Here is a 24600-nt window from a genome sequence, read left to right as displayed (position 1 = left end):
AAAGCAAATATGCTCACTCCCAAGGCTTTGTGTTTAGCCTGTTAAGTTGGGCAGGTTGGTCCCTGACCAAAGGCTGAAGGACTTTGGTTGCGTTGATAGAGCTGTGGACTGAAGGCATTCCAGAGGTGAGAACAGCTCTGGTCTTGGATCACACGGGACAAAAGGGGACAAAAGTCAAACTTGCTCTCTTAAAGCCTAAGAAAAGGACGCAGTTTCGCCTTCTTTCCTTTTCGACCCAAGTGTCTCCCACCAAACATTATGTAACATGATTCTGTGGAGAACTGGCTGGGCTACCCAACTGAGCGTGTAAAGACTAACCTCATTGTTCGGACATACTGTGGGACCAGAGCACTTTCTTTTTTCCCTGCGTGCGTGTGTGTGTGTGTGTGTGTGTGTGTGTGTGTGTGTGTGTGTGTGTGTGTGCTCTTCCCATCCCTTTGTGTATTGGTTGCTAACTCCTAACTGTTTATTCCTATTACCTGATAAGCCCAAAAGGAAATCAACATATTCCAGTAAGGGTAAGGTGAGGTAAAGGGTAACCAGTCTATGCGACAGTTAGTTTCCAGAATAAAGAAAACAAAACAAAAAACACATCTTTTATCTGGAAACTTGGAGAACAGGTCCTACTACAGTGGCCTGCAGAATAGGGCACCTCTGCTTCACAAAGGACAAGCGGGAGCCTGGTGGTGAAGAGTGGGGGAAAGTGCCCAGACACATAATCCCCGGAGGCTTTGCTGGCAGCCCTTGGGAATGAATGGGTTAGCTATGGACAGGCCTCGCTGTCCATCTCCTCCCACTATGGGCAGAGTCTGGGCGCAGCCACTGAGGCAGATTTTAGCCTGCGCTGTGGCGGGAAGTGAAAGCAGCAGGTGAACGAGAGTGGGGAAAATTCAGAGCCTGGTTTACTCACAGGTGACTGACTGTGTGTGTGTGTGTGTGTGTGCACTCTTATGTGAGACTCACTGGATACATCAGCCGGTGCGGTGCCTTTTACCTGGGACATACTTTGGTGAGCATTTACGTGTTTTTTCTAAAAGCAATGATACAGTACTACTTTCAGTTTCCATTCAGGACTCTGTTTTTAAGTAGTTGTACATGGACTATTTCCTCTATTTAAATATGTCAATCAAAGTAGAATTCTTGCCATTCTGTACCATTGGCTCTTCTAACCATCCTTTAGAATTCTTAAATCTGCCATTACTAGTTCATTCTTTTCTCTTATCATGCTTTATTGCTGTGGTTATTGGCCCTCCGTGCCTAACAGCATGGAATAAACTAAATGCCCTTTGATGCAGTGCCACGCTGATGATTGACAAAAAGGATTATTTTGTGCCTGATTAACTTTTGAATTAGCCAAATTTGCAACTGAAATAAATGACGGCAGGTTAATCCTTTATCACATCCTGACGTCAAACAAAAACAGTAGACTTGCACTGGTGCGGGTATTCACCAGAACACAACATCCTCATTCCCGACGTGGACTGTAATCTGCATGCAAATGATCTGCCTATTGTTTCCATCAAGTGGTGTTCTCAGCTCCAGCCATGGAGGTCTTAAACCAGCCTCTGGCCTTTCATTCATTTTGTCGACACTGTCTTTTTGGTTGAGCCTAGAGAGACTTGAGGGTGTCCTTCTGAATGGTTGGTGGGGGAAGAAAATGTTTAGGCTACGAGAGGTGTGAAGTTCTCGGAGGTTGTGTAAGCAATACCAACGGGTTTTCATTGAGACTCCTCACACTCTTCACTTAAGACTATTTGTTGCTCCAGTTGCGTTTACAAGAACCTTATGAGAGTCAGGTCAAGTCAGAACAGGGCAAGTCACTGCTGGCTTTGACTGTGGTGTGAGTGCATTTGTTTAAATTTGAGTTGAGAGGATGTTATGAGTATGAGAACAGATGAGCCAGAATCATGTTTATGTGTCAGTCATCTACCTGTTTATGTGTCAGTCATCCAGCATTGTTCTGCGTCAGTCTACCGTGTCCAGGCTTTGATCCTATCGCACAGCTGAGACTTGGTAAGAAGGAAACCAAGAGGTTAGACAAAAGTGGCGTCTCTACTGAAACTCTACAACGAAGATAAACTCCGGAAAAGCGCTGATTCAGAGATCAACAGAAACCCACTCCACTGCAGCATGTGGGTAGAAGCAAGTTTTTCCGACTTCCGAGTTTTTTCTCCGGAGCCTGATCGCAGGAGAGTCAGGAGCCTGTTGTTTTTCCCCATCATGAGAGTCAAGATTTCCTAGCAGACAATCTAATTATGGTGATCTCCCGCAAAATACATAATCACAGGGCGGAGACTGCTATCTTAGGTGCTCATTTTGTGTCCTATGACAATATTCATTAAGCACGACTGGAGTTGCCGTTCCACCATCACTTTAGTTCAAAGTGAGATGGCCATTGGATGCTGGTGGTAACACTTCCATACGGCCAGTTTTAACCCACAACTCTGGTTCAGTGTAAAATGTGGTGCACTTGTCTCATGTTGAACCAGTTCATGTAAAAAGAGATAAAAAAACAACAACTCCATCCTCTCTGCCTACGCTTATCTCAAGACCTCCTCATCTAATAGCCGCCTGAAAGGGCATATTAATCATTACCTGCCCAGAAATGTAAGGAATGTCTCTTTCTCTCGCAGGTTTATCACACCCTTCCCTTTTCCAAAAACAGAACTCTCCCTAACGGGCCTGAGAGCAAGGTCCACGTGCGGTGTGGCCCTCGAGACTGTTTGCGAAGGAGACAGTGGCGATATCGTTGATCTCAAGGTGAAAAAGCAGGCAGGCAAACAGAAGGAAGTGAGGGCGAGCCTCGAGCTGAATCAATAGAGCAGCTCAGTATTCGAGTGCTCTCTCTCCCTCCCAGATGCTGCTGCTTGCTGTGCTGGCTCGAGGGAACTGAGTATGAATCATAATCATAACAACAACAGCAACAATACATCGCAACTGGTGGTGTTGAGCTCAGGAGATCAGAGTGGCATGCAAAACAAGTCAAGCTTCTTCTTCTTTTGACTCGACTCTCGACTGTGACACATCTATTTATGGCAATGGTATAGTCAGAGATGACGTCCAAGAGAGGCTAGGAATCAATCTGGTCTGTCATGTTTCTCATCCGTTTTTTTGTTTTGTTTTTTCAGAACATGGGATTTCATGGATTGTTTTTTTTTACTCTCTGCTGTGTGTAAATGTTCTGTCCCTTTGCTGTCGCTTGTTTCAGCCAGTTTCAGCATACTCCGGGATTAAAGCAGATTACTGATTTAACTCTGAATAACTACAAGCAATTAAATGGCACTGGATTACCAGACACAGGGGAGAAGAGAGGCGATCACAGCCGGACACTGTTGGGTGAATGGGCGGGTTTTGGCTGGTGACAATCCAGTAAACTGGAGGCAAAAAAATGTGTTTGTTTTGGCATGAGAAGCCGTAGGCCCTTTGGAGCTGTGCGGTCATGACAAAAACTGAAGGACAACCCAGAATGTACCTTGGTGTGTGGACCATATATGGCCCCAAACTGGCCTGGATCTGCTCCAGAATTGGTCACACAATCCAGGCTTGTGTGGTCATTTTTGAGAAGAGGCTATCTGAGTGAACGTTCTGTTGTGAAGTACAGATGAGATTTTTTTTTTAAAGTATATATTTTTTGTGCTTTTATGCCTTTAATGTGACAGGATAGTGGAGAATGACAGGAAGTGAGTGGGAGAGAGAGTTGGGGTGGGATCCAGAAAGGACCACGAGGCGTGAATCGAACCTGGGTCGCCAGCGTACAGTGCAGGTGCCCCAGCCAGTTGCGCCAAGGCTGGGGCCAGACGAGTAGATTTTTAATTCAAATTGGCCTGTTTGTAAAAGCCCTACAATGCTATTAGATAGCATGAGGATGGTCAAATTTACTACAGTTTTTGACGTGACACACTCATTCAGTAGCCTGCTTGGCCACGCCCACCTAAAATCTCCTTTCAGTGGGATACTAGCCTGGCACAACTAACATTTCCCTCGGACACAAAGGGTGACGGGCAAATCTGCCATGAGAGGGGATGACACTATAGTTTTGAAATTGAAAGTGGCTGTGGCAAATGATAGTGCAATGCCGCCAAACATAAATAAATAAATAAATAAATAAATAAATAAATACTCTTGACACAGTGAGAACCTAAAGCCCTGTGCATGTGTTCATGTGTTCTATTGATGACCGCGAGATCCATGCATTGGCTGCTATATTTAGAGTTGCATTGAGACTACAGAACTGGATAGAGAGAGTGGAGTGAAGGGAACGTTTGTATGGCGGCCAGAGACCCAGCTTGTTAAAACAACCCTGACGTTCCAGGGTCACCTGTGGTCCCTTGTGGCACAAGCGGTAAGCGGTAATCAGGTTTAAAGTTCACGCCACGACCTCGCGTATCCCTCCACCACGGCTAATCAGCCTTAAGGCCATCTGCAAACATTGTTCTGTTCTCACACGCACTGGAAACAATTGGTCGGTGTAGTAGGGCTCGCTTGTTGTCATTGTGTGAAAAAAATTGATTCATCTCTGTCATTGGAAAGAGTTGCTAATATGTGGTATTTCCTAACAATGTCACACATTCTCGCACTAATCCCAGGCAAACAATTCTCTTTTCTTAATGCACAGCGAGAGCAAGGCACTAATAACAACAAGGTCACAGGTTCGATTCCCTGGCAGAGAGCACACATACTGAGAGATTGAATAGCTCACCTGGAGCGTTAAGTAGCTTTCAATGAATGCGTCTGCTAAATAAACAATTATTAGTCCTAATCTCAGAGGTGTTTATTAATAATACAGTGGTGTGACATGGATTTTTTTTCTCACATGGTGAGAAGCAAATCTCATTTTTGGAAGGAAGCAGCAGAAAACAGCCTCGTTTTTTTCCCGCACTCATTTGGTCGTTTGCACTTCTAATAAGATTTTATTTTGGCGTCCATGTTAAATTCTCAAAGGCTGAGTAGTATTTAACCACAGATCCTCGGTCACCTTGTTGTTCTGCTCCGGGCTCACGCAGAACCGAGCGGTACGTTCTTTGCTGTCCCTGGTGGACTGTTCTGTAAAACTGAATTTTGGTTACATAATATCTCTCATGTCGTGGACCGACAGGCAGTTTTGCAGAGATAACCACAGATGTAATTAGAGCATCGCCCGATGAACTAACAGAGAGTCAATAACCCAATAGTGAGAGAATGAGACTAGCCAGGGAACGTGCCCTGCCTGCCTGCAGTGAAGTGCTTACATTTACTTCCTGATTGTACAGATGCAACTTCCTGTGGGTTTATGATGAGGAAGAGACCTGCATTCTGCTCCCCTGCCCTGTATTGTTTTGTTTTTTTCCATTAGCGTGAGCAGGTGCACTAGTTTGTGGGAAAGTGACCTTTGTGGCTTTGTGGCGTGGCCACAGATGTGTCCTTTGTTATGTACCAAAGTTCAGTATACTTCAACAAGAGAAGGACTACACAGGAGGTATCGCGATGTTCATGACTGAGACCAGAGATATTGATTGACCTGTTTCCTCATGGTTTTCCTCCTGACACACACTTTGGTCATTATCACCGTTTTGGTAAATGGATATCAAGATATCAGTGGCAAGTTGTTAACAGTCTCTTTAAGCAGCCAGTGACTGGTGGGGCCAATAGGACCATTTAGAAAATGGACCCACGAGACCTTGACAGTGATGTGCTTTAGGGGGACTCTGTCAGGCTTGTGGTGGGTGTAAATAAGAATCATACTCACTCCCTGACCCCTCCCAGCCTCCACATTTGACCCCTAACAGTGGTTCGGTGTGCACCCCTCTGCCCCTATCGCCAAAGCGTGACCAAGACCGACTGTGCCCATAAAACCAAAATGGCTCACTGTATGTAGGGTGCTGACGCATCTGAATACTGCCCTTATGTGGCTATGATCACCACCATGATGCAATCTCCCCTGAGGGGGTCTTGTGTTCATGGGAACAAGGGGGGCACTTATAAACCAGCACCACAAAATGAGCCCTGCCTGCCAGGCCTCAGTGATTTATGTCATGTCCAACAGATGCAATATTCACCTCAGGTCACGGAGCAGAATGCCGGGGTAAATGAGATATTGTGAAGCGCTCGTAAAAATGAAAAAAAGGTTTCGACGCTTCATGAAGTAGTCAGTGAGGCAGCACCACAGACTCAGCGAGGCCTAGGCCTAAATGAAGGGAGTTGGTTAGGATGCTGCCGTATTTATCAGTCACCCTTGAACAAATAAGACACTAACATTTAGCATATGGCCCCAGAAGCAAATGGACATGGTTTGTTAATGTCGGGGAAGCCAGGGTTTAATTGTCAATTTGTTCAACTGTGTGCTCTGCTTCCTCGTCTGGTGTTCCGGAGCGCTGAGCCGTTAAATCTGAGGTCCCCTGTGACATCATCGGATGCCCAATGGTCCGCCCACACAGATGGGGTCAGGCCGCTTCGTCACATCAATCGTTGTTCTTTTTTTTATATATATAATGATGACTTATTGTTTATCGTGCTTCAATCTCAGGCATCGGCCGCCGCGCTGTGAGAAAACTTGTGTTTTTTTGCGTGGCTCATTTGCCGGCCCAAACAGAATCCATTTTTAAAGCTTGATAATAAATCCTTAGTGTGCTGACTCAGCAGTGGGGGGTGGGGGGCTTCGACATTGCTCATTTGTTAGTGGTGAACGACGCAATTTCCTCTATGTCAGATGAACGGCCGCTCAACAGAGGAAACCTTCCCCAGTGGTCTTCCCCTTTGCATAGCAGCCTCAGTCCACCTCATTTATCAGTGTCGTTAATTAAAGGTACCAGTCAGAAACAGTCATGGGGGAGCGTAACGCACACTTTTTTCCCCCTCGTCTCACGTGACGTCCAGATTTACAAGAAAGTGGTTTTGCAGATTGAGCATTATTTGTGACTACCGGAGTTCAGATGTTAATTGTGGAGAATGAGGTTTCCAACTACTAATGAAGTTTTGCTTCAAGGTCTGAACTTACGCTTTGCAAGCATGCTTGCTAGTTCAACTCATTTCACTCTGCTTGGAGCTATATCATCAGTGCAAACCTGACTATTTCACTCCCCGTTAAGTAGCATTGGCCTGGAGCGGAGAGCTTTTTAGGATCAATTTGGGGTCTTTGTGTGCTCTGCAAAATCCAAGTTATTGAAATATTAATGTGACCTTAAAACGCAATCAATACCAAGGGCCAGACATATGGCAATCTGGTGCCGGTGGGTGGCATAATGGGACAAGTCCTTTTAAGTCTGAAATGTTCCACTCCACTGAATATAAAGTGTGCTGTTGAAACACTAGCACAGATAGGGCATCGCAGAGATGCATGATTGTTTGATTGTTCACTGAATGAATAATCATGAGCCCTCCTACCCACACACACACACACACACACACACACACACACACACACACACACACACACGTACACACCTGCCCCCCAACAGAGGTCACCCCTCAGTCAAATTAAGGTAAATGGGACACTTACGTAAAAACTCAGTGATTGCACTCAAAATGCACTTGTTCTCCATTAGCCACCTGGTCCCTTCCCCTCCCCAAAAGACAGACACACACACACACACACACACACACACACACACACACACACACACACACACAAAGTAGAGAGATCCAACACTTGTACTTGGCACATCCTATTTCTTTCCTCTAGAACAGACATACTGAACTAGCCTGCAGTGGCCTGTAGAAATGTTTACTGCCAGGAGAAAGGCTACAGTTTCAGGCGCAGTTTAACAAATGGCAACTCTGCATTTCTATATCTCTCTCTCTACCCCTCATTCTCTCTCCCCCTACCTCCCATCTTCCTTGTCCTTCTCTCTCTCTCTCTCTCTCTCCCTCTCTCTCCCTCTCTCTCTCACTCTGAGGAGCAGGCCTTTAATTAAACCTGGTCCCTGAGTGAGGAATGTGCTGTGTTCAGGGCAGGCAGGCTTGGCCAGCGAGGGGGGACTCGTCTGAACCATAAATCAGGCCACGACTCAGAGCTCATACGGCCTCCCTCTATCTCTCTGTCTTCCTCTCTCTCTCCCTCCTTCTCTCTCTCTCTTTCGTGCAGGGTGGAAGCAAGCAGGGAAATTATGGAAACAGACTGGATGTTACATTTTTCTCTGGCCCTGGGAGATTTGTGGCCTCTGTTTAAAAGGGTTCTTCCCTGCTCTCCCACACAGGCCAGGCTGGTGGGACAGCTCTTTTCTCCTGGAGCTGAGGTCTTCTTTGACCCAGTAACATTAGTGCTGTTATTAATGGTTATTGGAGATAGCACTAACTATTGTTATTACTTCTATGTTACAGTAATACAACCCCAAAACAGAAAATGTTGGGTAACGTGTAAAATGTGAATAAAACAGAATCTGCAAATTTCTTAAACTCATATTTAGTTGCAAAAAGGACACAGACAACGTATCAGATGCTGAATATGACAAATTTGACTATTTCATGGAAAATATATGTTAATTTTGAATTTGATACCAGCAACATGTTTCAAAATAAGTTGGGACGGAGGTAACTAAAAGCTTGAAAAGTTGTGTAATGCTAAAGAAAACAAAAGGAGGAATGTTTCACAACTAATTAGGGTAACTGGCAACACGATTGGGTATGAAAAAGAGCATCCCAGATATGCAGGATATTCATCACTCTGTGTAAACCTGTGTGCACAAATTATGTAATTTTAATGCTTCTTAACATGAAATTGTGAAGTATTTGGGGAGTTCATCATCTACAGGACATAATATTAAAAAGGACTCTGAAGAAGACACATGGCCGTCAAAACGTTAGTCAGTTTGCACAAATAAAAACACTTTAAGCATTGAGTGCTCCGGTCCTGCTCCTTCTGGAGCTCTGGTCCTGCTCCTTGGCTCCTGTTAGACCTTGGATCTCCCTTCTTGACTTCTGCGTCCTGTTTCGTGAGCACCAACCAGGCTGAAGTGCAAGTAACCCCCTTCTACTGCTCTGATAACCATTGTCTATGAGGACATTTTGATACTCAATTCAAAAACTGCAGCCAAAACTAAACAGCTAAAAAACAGCTAAAACAGCCAAAATTGTATTGAGACATGATACAGAAAATACCACCATCTTATCTGGGCCTGAGCTTGTTTAAAATGGACTGAGGTAACATGGAAAAAGGTCCTGTGGTTAGACCAATCAAAACTTGCCATTCTTTTTGGAAATCATGGACTCATCTGGGCTAAAGACGAGAGGGCCTATCCAAGTATCCAACCTATCCAACAATGTTTTAGTGCTCAATAAATTCTGAATGATGTATACAGGTTTTGAGCAACATGTACTACCATCCAGGCAATGTCTATTCCAAGAAAGACCTTGAATATTTCAGAAAAACAATGGCAAATTGAATTTTGCACAGATTTAAATAGTACAATATTTCTCCATAGAGGAAGAGTCCAGGTGCTAAAATGGTCTGTCTGCAGTCCAGATTTGTCAAATTATGTGAATAATGGAATGAAAACCATGACTATTACACCCCATACTGTTGAGCAACTGAAATTCTGTATTGGGGAGTAATGGGACATTACATTTAATTCTCAAAACTGTAGCAAATGGTCTCCTCAGTTCTTAAACATTTACAGAATTGTGTTAAATGAAGAGGTGAAGCAGCACACTGGTAAACATGCTCCCGTCCCAACTTTTTTTGAAACATGTTGCTGGCATCAAATTCAAAATTAACATATATTTTCCATGAAATAGTCCAAATTTTAATTTCAACATTTGATACGTTGTCTATGTCCTTTTTGCTGCTAAATATGGGTTTACAAGACTTGTATCACATTCTGTTTTTATTCGCATTTTACACAACGTCCCAACTTCTTCTGTTTTGAGGTTGTATAATATTGTCGTATGCCCCAGGGTAGCAGTATCAGCATTTCCCCTGAAATGGTTTTAAATGATGTACTGTATTTCACCATATTTGAAATGAATTAGTTGTGTTATTATAGCCCAGCCCACCCACACAAATAGCTAAGAACACGCCAGTGTCATGATGACAGGAAGCATCAGCACGTATATACTTTACCTCTGTGTGTGACTGACTCAACACTACCAACACTCTATCAGGTGCCTCATCTTTGTCAGTCATCGTTTGGGATTAAATGTGTTTCTCCTGACCGCGCTGTGCAGAATCACATCTCCGGTAACACACCCGTACGTCCGTGTGTTTCTGAAGAAACATTGACTCATGCATGAAAACATGAGCTGGCTTTTTGATCTCACTGGGTAAGAGGGTTCACCTGTGCGTTCCCCTGTTAGGCCAATTTACATAAGCGCTTCACCCGCGGGAGTCAATTATTGCATCGCTTGCCAAGAGTTTAATGATTGCTGTTTGTAAGTGTTAGAAGTGAAAGAAAAAAGGCAAAAGGTATTTGGAAACTAATGAAGTCATCAATAAATGACAGCAGCCATTTCCCTGAATTCTTCCATGTTACCTTTGTGTTTTACCTTTTTTGGGATGTTGTTGTGTATGCTGGAGAGGTGTGGAGAGTTAGTGTGTGTGTGTGTGTTTGTGTTGTGTTGGGGCACATCCACTTGAGTGTGTGTGGGTGTAGGTGTGTGTGTGTGTGGGTGTAGGTGTGTGTGTGTGTGTGTGTGTGTGTGTGTGTGTGTGTGTGTGTGTGTGTGTGGTGTTTTGGGCCTCTTATGTTGCCTGAAGGCAGTGAGGTATGTTTAGATCAGGAGAGAAAAAAACAGTCGGGTGAAATCAATACAGCTCCTTAATGAGCTGTCCAGGAAGGAAGGAAAAAGAGCGAGGGAGAGAGAAAAGAGGAGGAGGAGGAGAAGAGGAGGAGGAGGAGAAGAGGAGGAGGAGGAGGAGAAGAGGAGGAGGAGGAGGAGAAGAGGAAGGAGGAGGAGAAGAGGAGGAGGAGGAGAAGAGGAGGAGGAGGAGAAGAGGAGGAGGAGGAGAAGAGGAGGAGGAGGAGGGCAGCTCCAGGCTTTTAGGTGCGGAGCAGACATCCAGTCATGTACGAGGAGGAAATGCATCAGGAAGGACTTGATTCTCTCAGCCAGTGGCTGGTGAAGCAGGACGTCTAAATTAGAATCACACGGCTGTTGCACTGGCAGGATTAACAGCATCAGGCTGTTCAGTATCACACACACACGAGCCCTTATTGCATGCAACATGTGTGTTCCTACAGCTGGGATGTACAGTACATGATGAGTGTGTGTGTGTGTGTGTGTGTGTGTGTGTGTGTGTGTGTGTGTGTGTGTGTGTTTGGCAGTGTGCGTGAGGGCATGAATACGTGTCTGTGCCTCTCGTTTCAAACACATGAAGCCTATGTGAAAATCCATCAGTCCGCTATGAGTGGGTGTATTTCAACCGAATTTGATATCTTTTTTTTTTTTTGGAGATAACAGCTTAACCTTAACCTGCTTGAGCTGCCCCCAAATCCATCACTGAGCCAGTTTAATACTTGGCAGGTCAAGCACTAAAAGCCCAGCGACGAACATGAGAATTTACCACAGTGTCCATCCAGCATTGACCATCCAGAGCTATAATGTGTGTCATACTAACTAGGCTACGCTGAGAAGTAAGATGAACTGATGGTGAAGACACACTGACCTGACATCCAGCTCTCAGAGATTTTTCAGAAGTCGACTTGAAAGTACCAGATTTTCTATTAATGGCAGATGAAGAGTAATATATATATATATTTTACATTGTCAGAGTGACCGAGTGGATGAAAATATGATATATAACGTATAATGGATATGGGGTATACAATTTCTTCCCAGAGGTTATTTAGTAATATACAGTTTGTAGTAACAAGTTTATAGTGTCAGGTTATTTATTTATTTATTTATTGTTTTCCTTTCTGTTTTTTTTTTCTCTAGACCTCCTTTTGGAGCCATCAGACATTGTAACCAATGGCAACAGTCCAGGCTCTGTCCTTGACCCGTGATCCCAGCAAGAGCTTCGGCGGTGACCTCTACTCCGCCCTTCCCCTGGCCTCAGCCCGTTGCATCATGGGAAGTGTAGGCAGCCTGATCGAGAGGCCCGACGTCTCCCCGACCAAGGGCAACCGGGCGATGCCCCAGGCGCCCGCGCGCCACAGCAACGGCCTGCTGAAGAAAGGCTTCAACCAGCGGGAGCTGCTCAACTACCTGAACATCGCCAAGAAGGAGCCGAAGGGAGGCAAGCACATCATCTCCTCCGGGGTGTCCTCCATTAAGAGGGAGCACGGCCGCGAGGAGGAGAACCTCTACGCCAAAGTCTACCACAAGGGCGGCAAGGAGGTGGACGTCAGCAAAAACTCCCTGCCCATGGGGGGCAAGTTTGACAAGGTAGGCCCCTTTACTGTTACTTACTTAGCGGCTGGATTGCTGGTCTGACAACAGAAGGAGGAGTTAGCTTGGTAGTTACTGTGTTGAAATGTAATTCCATCATTTTTGATGATAAGGACTTTTAATTTCACTCATGGGAGCTGTACTGCAGGACAGAAGTGGTGGTTTAGAATTAGGGGACCAGAAATTGCTAACAGAAAAACATTTTGCTAACAGAAAAACATTTTATAATTCCATATTTTTTATGATAATTACTTTCCATTTCTCTCATCATGGAGCCTTTATTCCAAGTGTTCTCAATACAGGAGCTGCATGGTAAATCGAAGAAGTACATTCAGTGTACATGCCCACTTTGGTATATATAATTTATCGTTTAGGGAGGTCCTTAGCCTTCTGAAGTGTGCTTAGTGGAGGAGTATTAAGGAAGTATTCATAAATTATTAAATTAAATGTGGTTTAATTATTTGTGTGAACTATACCAGTAGTTGGTGAATGTGAACACTGTTGTAAAAGGATATGAAACCTCAGCAGATAAAACTCACAGTGGAAACTTCTGATGAAAAATGTTTCATTTCCTAGCTCAGTGTAATGCTTTCTGGGACACATCCTACCAAACTGATCCATAGCCATGCAAGTCTCATGCCTTACACAACACAGAGGCCCATGGGTTACAGTATTCTATTCTTACATGGTTTATGGGCTATACTATAGTGACACAGCACAGATGCCCATGGGTTACTCTATAGTACAGTTACACAGCACAGAGGCCCATGGGTTATGGACTATACTATAGTTACACAGCACAGAGGCCCATGGGTTATTCTATACTATAGTGACACAGCACAGAGGCCCATGGGTTACTCTATACTACAGTTACACAGCACAGAGGCCCATGGGTTATTCTATACTATAGTGACACAGCACAGAGGCCCATGGGTTACTCTATAGTACAGTTACACAGCATAGAGGCCCATGGGTTACAGTATTCTATTCTTACATGGGTTAGATAGAAAGATAGATAGATACTTTATTGATCCCCATGGGGAAATTCAAGATTATGGGTTATGGGCTATACTACAGTTACACAGCACAGATTCCCATGGGTTATTCTATACTATAGTTACACAGCACAGAGGCCCATGGGTTACTCTAGACCACAGTAGGAACCTCTCCCAGAAGGCCGTGTGTGAGATATGGGTTTCGTGGGCCGAAGGCTAGTGGAGATGAATGATTCTTGCTCTATCACTTTTCTGTTTATTAAATGAATAGCTGTCTCTTGATAAGATATTTGCTGTTAGTTCTGTGCTGCTGCCATTACTCTTCTCATAGGAAGGATATTAATTCTTGAGTGAGCCATACCCCCACCCCCACCCCCCATTCTTTCTCATATTTGAGTAAATCACATAAGCTGTCCAGTCCTTGCCATGTAGACTCTGTGTCCAGGCCTCGGCAGTGTAAAATTTATGGCTGCAATCAAATCTAAGCTGCCCGCACCAAATCCATTGCGTTGAAAGCGTGTAATGAAAAGAGAAATATATGGACAAGGGAGGACAGTGTCCGTTCGTAGCAATCTAGTATGTGGCACTTGGCGCCGGCTCAAGAAAGCCGAGGAGCATATTGGTCCCGTCCTCTGTGGCGGGGCATCGCGGTGCGATGGACTCGTCCGGCGACAGCTCACGCTCTCTCCGCTCTCGCCCGCAGTCTCGCCTGCGTCCGTCCGCCTTCAAGCCGGTCACACCCAAGAACTTCAGCTCCATGCAGAACCTCTACCCGGCGCAGGACGCTTCGGACGCGCCGGCGCCCAGCAACGGCATGCGCCCGTCCTACATCACGGCGGCGACGTCCAAGTCGTTGTCCAGCGCGACCTCGTCCTCGTCCTCCTCGTCGCCCCTCGCGTCACCACGGCAACGGCAGGCCCCCCCTGCAGCAGCAGCAGCAGCAGCAGCAGCAGCAGCAGACGCCGGGCCACCGGCACCTGAGCCAGGAAGAGGAGGAGGAGAACGCGTCCGACTCTGGCCACCACTCGCTCAGCAGCCTGCTGGCCCCATACCGCCCGGCGGCCTTCCGCCCGCACCTGGGCCACATCAGCGTCTCCATGGGCCACATCGACCACATCGGCTCGCTGGACCGCCACTCGGCCGCCGGCTCCCGGGGCGCGCTCTCCTCCGCCACCACTGAGGCCTCGTTTCCGCTGCCACCGCCGGGCTCGGGGGGCGCGGCCGCCACACTGGGCCGTCTCCGCGGATACGGGAGCGAGGCGCCGCCCCCCCTACGAGCTGTCCATGTCCATGGAGGACGTGGTGCGGGACCTGGAGGAGAGGCTCATCGAGAAGGACCACGAGCTCAGGCAGATGCGCCGCAACCTGGACGAAAGCGAAGACGCCATCGCACAGGTGAGCTCCTCTCTTCCAACACATTTATCTGATGCTAATGGTTTTTCAGGTGTAACTTTCTCAAGCGGACAGAGACATCTGAGCAGTTGTGTTAAGCACGATTAGCATATTATTCCTGGCACAGTGTCGCCGCTCCCCTGTTCTGATATTGAGCCACAAAGTCAGAGCCTTTCCTTGAGACTGGCCTCATTCCATACTGATGCCGCAGAACAGACGAGGGTATTTTTGGCCACAGGCCCTCTGCTCCAGTCCAGCCTCGTCCCCCAGTCACACTCACTGGCTCCCTCTGCTCAGTTAAGATGTCTCCACCTGCTTGGGTTTTATGTGCCACAGCTGTGTATCCCTGAGTTTTCCTCCATAGCCCCCCCCCCCCCCCCCCCCCATCATCCTATCCCAGCCATCAGCCTGTGCTAATGCTTCCTCTCCCACACTCAACCAAACCCTTGTTGTTTGTTTTTTGAATGATAAAAGCAGCACAACCCATCCCACCCGTAGTGAAACGTAGTTAACCATCGCTTGTCTTTGTTTTGTTTTTGTCCTTGCTCCTGCTGCTTTTACTTTCTCCTTCCTTCCTTCCTTCTTTCTGCATTCCCTCATTTCTTTCTCACTCATCACAATCACCCCCTCCATTCATCACTTCATCCTTCCCTTCACTTGTCCTTGTCCACCCCCCTCCCCCCCCCCCTCCACCTCTTCTTTTTTGGGTCTGAGAAGTCTCCCGTGTCCCGCCTGGCGCAGGTGTTCGAGGAGAAGCAGCGCCTGTGGGAGCGCGAGGTGGAGGAGCTCAAGCGGCTGTACGCCGCCAAGCTGCGGCAGGTCTCCCAGCATGCCCAGCGCGCCCAGCGTGGCCTCCAGCTGCAGCTCTACAAGGCCCAGCAGGAGCGCGGACGCCTGCAGCAGGAGGCAGACGCGCTCCGCACCGAGTGCCAGAGCCTCCGCAGGACAGGAGGAGGAGGAGGTGGAGGAGGAGGAGGAGGAGGAGCGCTGGAAACCAACCCTCAGCTGGAGGAGACGCAGTGGGAGGTGAGTGGAGAGGAGGAGACGGGAGGAGGAGGGGGAGGGGGAGGGACGACAGAGATGGAAGAGAGGAAGAGGAGGAAAAGGAAGCGAGGAGAATGAGGCAGAGCAGAGGAGAGGAGAGAGGGATGAAGAGAGGGATGGAGAATGAGCAGAGCAAGAGGAGAGGAGGTGAGAGGGAGAGAGTGGATGGCAGAGCAAGGCGAGAGGAGAGGAGAGAGGATGAAGAGAGGGATGGAGAGAGGGATGGAGAATGAGGCAGAGCAAGAGGAGAGAGAGCGAGAGAGAGAGAGGAGAGGAGAGAGAGGATGAGGGGAGAGAGGATGGGAGAGAGGGGAGGGGAGGAAGGAGAGGAGAGGGGAGGAGGAGGAGAGAGAGGAGAGGGAGAGGGGAGAGGGAGAGGAGAGGAGAGGGAGAGAGGGAGGAGAGGAGAGAGGGGATGGAGTAGAGAGGGGAGGAGAGAGGGCAGGAGGAGAGGAGAGGGGAGGAGAGCAAGGGGTGTTGGACTGTGTGGGATTTACAGAGAATTAACTGGATGTGTACAGGATGCAGCACTGTGCACTAGGAGGTTGCATACCAACTCTGCATACCAAGACAAAAGATTAAACAAGCTTCTAAAAAATGTGGGAATTTTTTTTGCAACTCTGCAAGTGTGTTTCTGGTGAGGAACCCTATTTGTTTATAGTCTCGCAGAAGGAATAGGAAAAGTCTATCTTTACTGACTTTTTTATATATATAATTTAATTCAGGGAGATAATATTCAAATGAAAGATGCTGAGGAGCGGGTACACCATAGCACACACACAGACACAGGTAACTACGGTAAGGAGCATCACTCATAGCTTTCCCTTCTTTCTCTCCTCTCCCCTGCAGGTGTGCCAGAAGTCAGGTGAGATCTCCCTGCTGAAGCAGCAGCTGCGCGACTCGCAGGGGGAGGGTGGCCCGCAAGCTCAGCGAGATCCTTCCAGCTCAAGACGGAGTTGCGGCAGGGTCCGCACCGACGCGCGCAACAAAGACGGCCAGGTGGAGGCGCTGCAGCTCGCCCTGCAGACCGCCGCGGCCCGGCGTAAAACCGCCGTCGCCGGCGGCAACGCCAACGCCGCCGCGCTGCCGACCACCGAGGCAACTCGGAGGAGACGCCCGGGGTCATCGGGGTCATCAGGGTCCGGCGCCACGGAGGAACCGCCTTCGGGCAGAGCTTCTGCTGAGAGGCGACAGAACGAGGCGCAGGCGACGGCCTTCGAGGCGGAGCGGCACACCTGGCAGACGGAGAAGGAGAAGGTGATCCGCTACCAGCGCGAGCTCCAGGCCAGCTACCTGGAGATGTACCACAAGAGCGAGGCCCTGGAGAGGGAGCTGCGCGAGCTCAGGGGGGGCCAGGGGGCCAGTGGAGGGGGTGGTGGGGGTGGTGGGAGCTTAGACAGGCGCATGGGTGACATGGGCAGAGATCTGATAGAGGAGGACGAGCCGCCTTCTGGTTTGCCTTGGATCGAAAGGGATCGAGTCGTCCGAGATTTGATCGTCCACTTCCTCCACCAACCCCCTCAGCCACATACTGGACTACGTTTGGGGGGGGGGGGGAAAGGGAAACAAAACTGGTGTCTAAAAATATGAAAATGACCAACTTCCACCTTAAAAAAAGAATGGGACTTTTTGTGAGACTTGTCTTCCATTCTGTCTATAAAGAATATTTGGATGTATTTTCCTTACTGTGGATTGCTAGGTTTACTTATTCCCTTTTTTTGCTGTTTGGCAAAGGAAACCAAAACATGTTCTCGCGAACTGGTCTGTGGAGTTCTTTTTGTAGGATTTGTTTGCAGCTTGTTTCGTAAAGGAAAGGAGATACCAGAGGATATAAAAAGGGACTTTGTTTTTTTTTCTATAGCATTCAAGATCATCTTGTACTGTTTGGCCTGAAGACAAGCTATGGCGTCTGTTTATAACAAAAGCTCGATCTTGTTATCTCAGCTATCTTTTCCACACAAAATGAATAGCTGTAATTAGGTCATACAAGTTCAGATAAGATCAGCCCTCACAGCTTTATAGCCTCTGAGTGATAAATACTGTCCTCAAATGTCTATGCCCCAAGCAATAGTCTAATCATACAAGTAGACCAAGAACCGGGAGAAGAAAATTTGATGTTCTTTGGTTGTTATGCGATGAGTAAAGACTGCAGATAGTGACTGTGGCCAAGTTCCTTTTTTTTTTTTTTTTAAATAAAAAAAAGATCCCCGTTTGGCTTGAACATGTGCACTCTTCTTGTGAACAAGCATGCTGCACTTTAGAGGACCTGGAGTTCTTCTCTTAAAAAACACCCCGGCGAAGAAAATGAGGAAGGAGGGTTTGGGTTACATGTGAACTTGCCCCCAACCACCCACACACCCACCCAAGAACGACAGGCATGAACTTCAGATACCACCAGCCTCCTCCTAGTTCTTCTTCACACGTTTCTCACTGTATCCCCTCCCAGCCCCCCCCCACCCCCCCCCACACACACACACACACACACACACCCCCACTGCATGTATGATATCCGGGTATCATATGACAAATCCCCAGGAATGACGTTGTGCAATGTCACAAAGCTTGTGTTTTTCAGTGAAGAATAAAATAACAAGAGGACTTATTCGCCTGGAACCAAAAAATGTCCAGTTGACTTGACGTCCTTCTGTCCTCTGCCTGAGATATCTGCTGTTTCCGTGGTTGTTGCGTCAACGGTTAAGGATAAGGAGCTGATACTGTGACTTGTGAATAACTAAAGGAACAGAAAAAAAATATTTTATGTATTGATTTAAAATTTATATTCTACTGGTTATCACAAGGTATATTGTATATAAAAACAGAAGGTTAGTTCCTATGTTGTCATAATACTACTTTCAAGTATGTTGTTGATTTTCTTGTATGGTCCATTAAAAGCTTTAAAGCAAACATTCTTATGTTGATTTTCCTCCTGAAATCGCCTATTAGTGTCCAAACTAGAAATATTAGTTTCCAAACGAATACTTAGTTATAATACTCAGCTGCAACAGTAGAGATTAGGACTGCAGTGTTGATCTTGGCAGAATCTGACGTTACGGGATAAGACTTGCGTACGTTCACAAAATATCCATACATCCCGCTAAAACTGCTAATGCTACCAAACAATCAAATAAATATGTAATACAAGCAATAAATATCCTTTTACTTGGACAGAGAACAGACTCTGATTTACATGGAATTGGAATGCATATTAGGATGGCGTTGTGCAATATCCCACTGTGTTGGGCCTTCAAAAGGTTTTTGCTAAGGAGAACAGTCAGGTCTGCTGCAGTGTACATTGAGTGTGATTGATCAGTTGAGATCAACCATTGTGGAGGGACAATGCCTTCTCTATTCTCTCCCAAGTTCACACACAAGGGAGTCTATGGAAAAGAAATCAAGGTGCCCCCCCCCCCCCCTCCATCCCCTTGCAGTGTCCCAAAGAACAATGGTGCACTTGTGAGTGATAGGGAGAGAGCTGCCAAACCCTAAGAACTCCCAGCACTCCGCTTGGGGCTTTGTTACCATTCTAATGTTCTCTCTCTCTTTCTCTCTCTCTCTCTCTCTCTCTCTCTCTCTCTCTCTCCTGCCCTCTGTTCCTCCCTAAGCTCACTTTTATTGATTGGAGTTTATAGCCCTCTTTAAAAGAAAATAGGCAGCCCTGAGGTATGGGCTTTTGGGGGGGGGGGGAGTATCCCGGGAAATAGTCTCGTCCTTGTGCCTCCTATCTCATGCTCACTGGCTTTAACTCCCCCTCCTCCACTTAGCCAGGTTCTCGCATACCACCTTGCCGACTTTGGACTTTTTGAGGTCAGAGGTCAGCCATGATAGGTCCCGGGAAAGAAACATAGGAGGGTCTCTATTTGCTCAAGGAACAGGTGTTCCCATGGAAACTGTCAAGGGAGGATTTGCGAAAGGAGAGGGGTATAGGGTAGGGTGGGGTGTTTGGCCGAGCAAGCTGCCTCCACACACACACACACACACACACAAGCAAGCAAGCAGGTGGTCCTGTAAGGATGGCTGTAAAAAGGCTTATCCAATTAGCTTGTGAAGTCGATGAGATTTATGTACATTATGTGTGCAGTTACTGCCACGCTCAAACAGCCTCTGCAGCACCCCGAGTGAACTACACACACACACGCACACACACACACACACGATGGAAGAGTCAATACAGTACTTCTCATCAGTGAGAAAGTGGCAAGTGCACAACTGACTCATCCACAGGATTCAAACATTACATAAAGCCCACACTCGATAAACCATGAGGCCTTTTACGTAAGGAAGCATGTTAAAAAAGACTGCTGTGTGGAGTTAGCGCAGGAGCGTGGGCACCATGCTCAACACACTTGTCTGTTTTTCAATTAATCTGAACAGCGCAGCCAGATTAATGGAGCACTGGCCTCAGCCGCCCTCTATGCTCAGCGTCCAGCTATTTTAAGTGAAGTGTGTTCACATGGAGGGAAGGGACCATCCCCCCAGCCAGCCGGTTATCAGACAGCCTGATAGAAAGCAGAATAGATGGGGAATACTGATATAGGCATGTTCACACTATAGCTTCACATGCTTAGTTGGCCCACACTTCAGGACATAGCAGATGAGGATGAATTGCTGGCATTTTTACAAACATGCAGTCACTGAGGCCTGTACTTGATTGATTTGTTTATTTAAGTGTCAAACACCACGGTGCCTAGCCCTCATGGGCTTATTAGACACTGCAGTAATAATTTTACTGTTATCTCCAGATAACCACGTGACATAACACAGAACCCAACATAACATAACTAAACCACTAAAAATAAGGATACATACACATAGAGATGGCTTGTCATATGGGATACAAAATACTTTGCCGCAAATACCAGGCCTTTTCTATACATTTTGCCAAAGCAAAAACATCATTTTCAAACAGCCAGCACAAAATCTCCCCTTCATATTTCAAAATATATCTGGATTTTTTAACTGAATTGATTCAAAAAGAGAGTTCCTTAAGTCGCAGTATAAAGGACAATAAAAAACAAAATGAAGTTCATCTTCCACAACCTGAAGATCACAGAATTCACACAAACGTAAGCGTTCAGGTGTACCTTTCAACCCACTTCCACTGCTAGAGGTAAGGTACTAGTTCTCAATTGAGCACAGAGGGACCTCTGCCTTCTCTTTAGATTAAGGAAAATATAAGGTTCTGTAACATAATCATTCTTAAATTAAACATAATTTCTAAGTACTATTGCAAGACTTACTAGTGTCTGTCTTTAATACATCCTCCATCCGTGTTCTACTTCAGCTTCTAAACAATTCTCCTCAGGTTACCTTGTACTGTATATACAGCTGAGAAGAAAATCATTCATACCCCTGGCAAATATTGATTTAATGTTGATTTTCTCTTGACCAATATGTTTGTTCTGACTGAAAATGACACTGCCACATGCCAATAGGTTGTAAGACAATGTGGTAGAAACATGGAATCAAAAAAATAAGCGTTTTTATCTTTTGATAAGGCTGTCTGCCAAGAGACCTGACCCAAAAGGCGGCATTGGACCATTAAACCACACAATGATCCAAAACATACAGCTAAACAGCTAAACAAGGCAAGAAATGGTTAACCGAGAACGATACCAAATTTTTAGAGTGGCCCAGCCATAGTCCAGACCTCAATCCGTCAAAAAAGTGAGCAGAAGGCCAGAGGGATAACAAATAATCGCTCTTGACACAAAACCCAGATTGCTGTTAAAAGTTCAGTCTAGAATCATTGTGGAGACATGGAGAGGCTTGGTAGGTATTATAAGAACCATTTTGAGAGCTGTGAATTTGCACACGCCATTTTTCATAAAAATGGTAAAAAAGATGAAAATGCTTTTTTTGATTTCATGCTTCTACCACATTGTCTTACAACCTTTTGACATGTGGCAGTGTCATTTTCAGTCAGAACAAACATATTGATAAAGAGAAAATCAACATTGAATCAATATTTGCCAGGGGTATGCATAATTTTGTTCTTAACTGTAAGGTATGGTGATATATATTGTTACTATAGTCTCTTTTGCACAGTAGCTTGCATATTATTCCTCACTTGTAAGTCGAGAGCCATGTGAATAAATGTAAATGTAAAACTGCCTTCATTCATCTGTGAGTCTAGTCACAAATTAGTCACTGATGTAGCCTACTACAGAGGTGCACGTAGAGTTCTGTGTGCTTTTTTAACATGACCTTGTTGCCTTCATGCACATTCTGCATGAGGCCTAAAAGCACCTCTTCTCCATCAGTAGACCAAACACCTCTTGTGCTTCTTGTACTGTACACAAATAGCTCCCTCTAGAGGTGAAAACTGGACTGTGCACAATTTTCAGTGAATAGTGAAAATGTGGATTAATTTTATGGGTCATCATAAATTTACCTCATCTTCAGTTTAATGGAAGAGGTCACGAAAAACAGGCACAAAAGAAATCAGTATAGTGTATAAAGTTTTTTATTTTTTTATTTTAAGATGCAAGTATAATATGAAACATACTGTACTATTAGAGGATAAATATTTACAATAGAAGTTGCATAACAACTGTTAGCAGAAAAAAAATGCACATTTATTATCATACAATTTTCTAAATGTCAATCGTGAGAAGTCAAGAAAAGACAGGCTGGGGCTCTGGATGCGATCTATTCAATCCGGTTCATACTTAGGGAGGCAATGGGTGATTGTCTACCAAAGTAATGAAACAATTCAGAAAAAATAAAATAAAAATGAATCAAGCGCACACAAGACCCCATGCATTCCCATGTCCTCCCTACAATCAAAGCATACCCCTCAAACAAAATCTCACGCACACACACACACATATTCACTGATGCCACTCAAGGCCAGTCCCACATTGTTTAGCTGCTGAAAAAGCAGGTGTCCAGTGCCTCTTTTGACATCGTTCTTGCCTGAGCTGCCTTAAAAGCCCATATCTAGGTCAGGGTGATGATGGATTTACCTCAAAACACCCTTTCAAAGCCTCCCACACTCTCCCTTTTCCTGGTCCACCATGACTGCTGATCAGACATTCAAGTGAAGTTCTTCAGCCAGCACTTTACGCTCAGGCTCATATCTCAATCTCCTATCATGACGATTCAAGTTTGTTTTTGGCAGAAATTGTTATTATCAAATGGTGTTGGTTACTGTCGTTTTTCCTCCAAAATCATCCATACATCTAAATTTAAAAAAGCAAGCAAACTACATCTGCCTTGCAGCAAAAGCGTTCAAATTTAAAGGGAAGAGATTTGTTCGTTTGTTTGTCGGCACACTGGTAAAAAGCCAAGAAGCATAAACAGCGAATCACCCAGAGGACAACAGGGTCTTTCCACAACAATGCCCCTCCCCTCAGGCATCAAACATCTTCAGTACAAAACTAAATTAATCAATGAGCTCCTACAAAACATTGACTGCTGTTGAACAACTAAGCAGCAAAAAAAAAAAAAAAAAAAGGGAAAAATAATCTACTCCAGAGTTCAATGCGGACAATGGTAATGGGGGTGATGTAATAAGAGATGGAAATGGCTGATCAATTAAAAATTCACCAAACTCACAACCAAACCGTATCTGGATGCGAGCGCACTGACGAGGAGCCAAGCACAACACTCCAGTGACACTTCACTGAACGTTACGACGGCTAACAGGTCACAGACACCAATTTGACTTGTTTCGTTTACATTACGTCCTAACATTCATCATCATGATCAGATCTGGAGGGCGTGCAAGTTAAAGTGAAGGTCACTCATATAAGAGTGACAAGTCCATTGACCTTGTTCATTGTGACAGACAGATGTGGTTCTCCTCCAGTTGGGTGGAGGAAAAGGTTAGGGTGGGGGGTGACCGAAAATGGACACGAAAAACAAGGAGTCCGACTGCAGGTCAGTCAGTCAGTGAGGTCATCTCATAGCATGACCAATTATTTATTTCACGCTTTGAATATATTACAAAGATGTGACTACCCATGAATGGAAAAGAAAAATTAGTCTCTCAGCACAATTCACAGTAGATTATGTTGTTGTTTTTTTTCCTTTCAAGAAAATATATGTTAAATACATACACAGAGCAAAGAAAAATGGCTTGGATCTTGGAAGTAGGCGGGAAAAAAAACAGAAACCCTAGAAAGCACAAGATCTGCCAATTCCCTGCCCTGTCACCTGTACTAATCAGTAAGTCTTCACACCGATACATGAATATATGCACTTTTATAAATCCCCCATTCACTCACTCGCACACTTGTCCACCATCCCAGTAACCTACCGGGAGAGACACTCTGAAGTTTACAATCAGTAATCCATATTTAGGGAAAAAAGAAAATCTACAGTCTTTAAACATCACCTTAGGTTTTACTGACAAGATTCACAGAGTTAACCTTCACCTTATTCAATATGCTTTGTGTGTGTGTGCACAGATCACTGAGAAAGCCCAAGCCGCATTTAATACGTGCCTCTAAATATGTCTATGCTTTTTATGTATTTATATTATATATTTATAATGATGTTTAAATATCATCTGTAAATAAACAACGGTCAAGCATAAACGTGTCGTGTTTTCACCCGAAGAATAGTTGCACGCATTCGGAATAGTTGCACGCATTCAGAATAGTTGCACGCATTCCCCCTCAAAAGTGAGCAGACAAAGAACACAGATAGGGGAAATAAAAATCAAAGTCTTGCAGACTAAGAAAAACTTAAAAATCCTGAAAGAGGAAGGAGAAGAAAAAAAAAAAAAACACCCCCCCATCCATGTTAGAGAAGAAACACACACACACACACACACACACACACACACACACACACACACACACACACACACACGAAAGTAGACCAGACAAATATTGAGGGTGTACAAATGAGTGAGTGAATGAAT

At 45.5% G+C, this 24600-nt stretch overlaps 2 protein-coding genes across 5 annotated transcripts in view; one reads left to right on the top strand and one right to left on the bottom strand.

Moving 5' to 3' along the window:
- Positions 1 to 713: 713 nt before the first annotated feature.
- Positions 714 to 19850, top strand: n4bp3 (NEDD4 binding protein 3). The gene is given in 8 exon segments (XM_042075495.1): positions 714 to 1009; positions 11848 to 12297; positions 13999 to 14180; positions 14212 to 14560; positions 14562 to 14690; positions 15429 to 15713; positions 16581 to 17184; positions 19810 to 19850. Coding segments are annotated over 7 exon segments (2007 nt in total). The 5' UTR covers positions 714 to 1009; positions 11848 to 11880.
- A 2328-nt stretch (positions 19851 to 22178) lies between these two features.
- Positions 22179 to 24600, bottom strand: part of rmnd5b (required for meiotic nuclear division 5 homolog B) — an 11524-nt gene continuing 9102 nt past the window's right edge. For all 4 annotated transcript variants that reach the window (XM_042074673.1, XM_042074676.1, XM_042074675.1 and 1 more), the window contains exon 10: positions 22179 to 24600. This exon is cut by the window's right edge and continues 411 nt beyond it. The gene's annotated coding sequence lies outside the window, so the exon portion shown is untranslated.

The sequence above is a fragment of the Alosa sapidissima genome, chromosome 20, assembly GCF_018492685.1.
Source record: "Alosa sapidissima isolate fAloSap1 chromosome 20, fAloSap1.pri, whole genome shotgun sequence".
Taxonomy (NCBI): Eukaryota; Metazoa; Chordata; class Actinopteri; order Clupeiformes; family Clupeidae; genus Alosa; species Alosa sapidissima.
The sequence above is the reverse complement of the archived record's forward strand: the minus strand, read 5'-3'. Positions and strand labels throughout refer to the sequence as shown.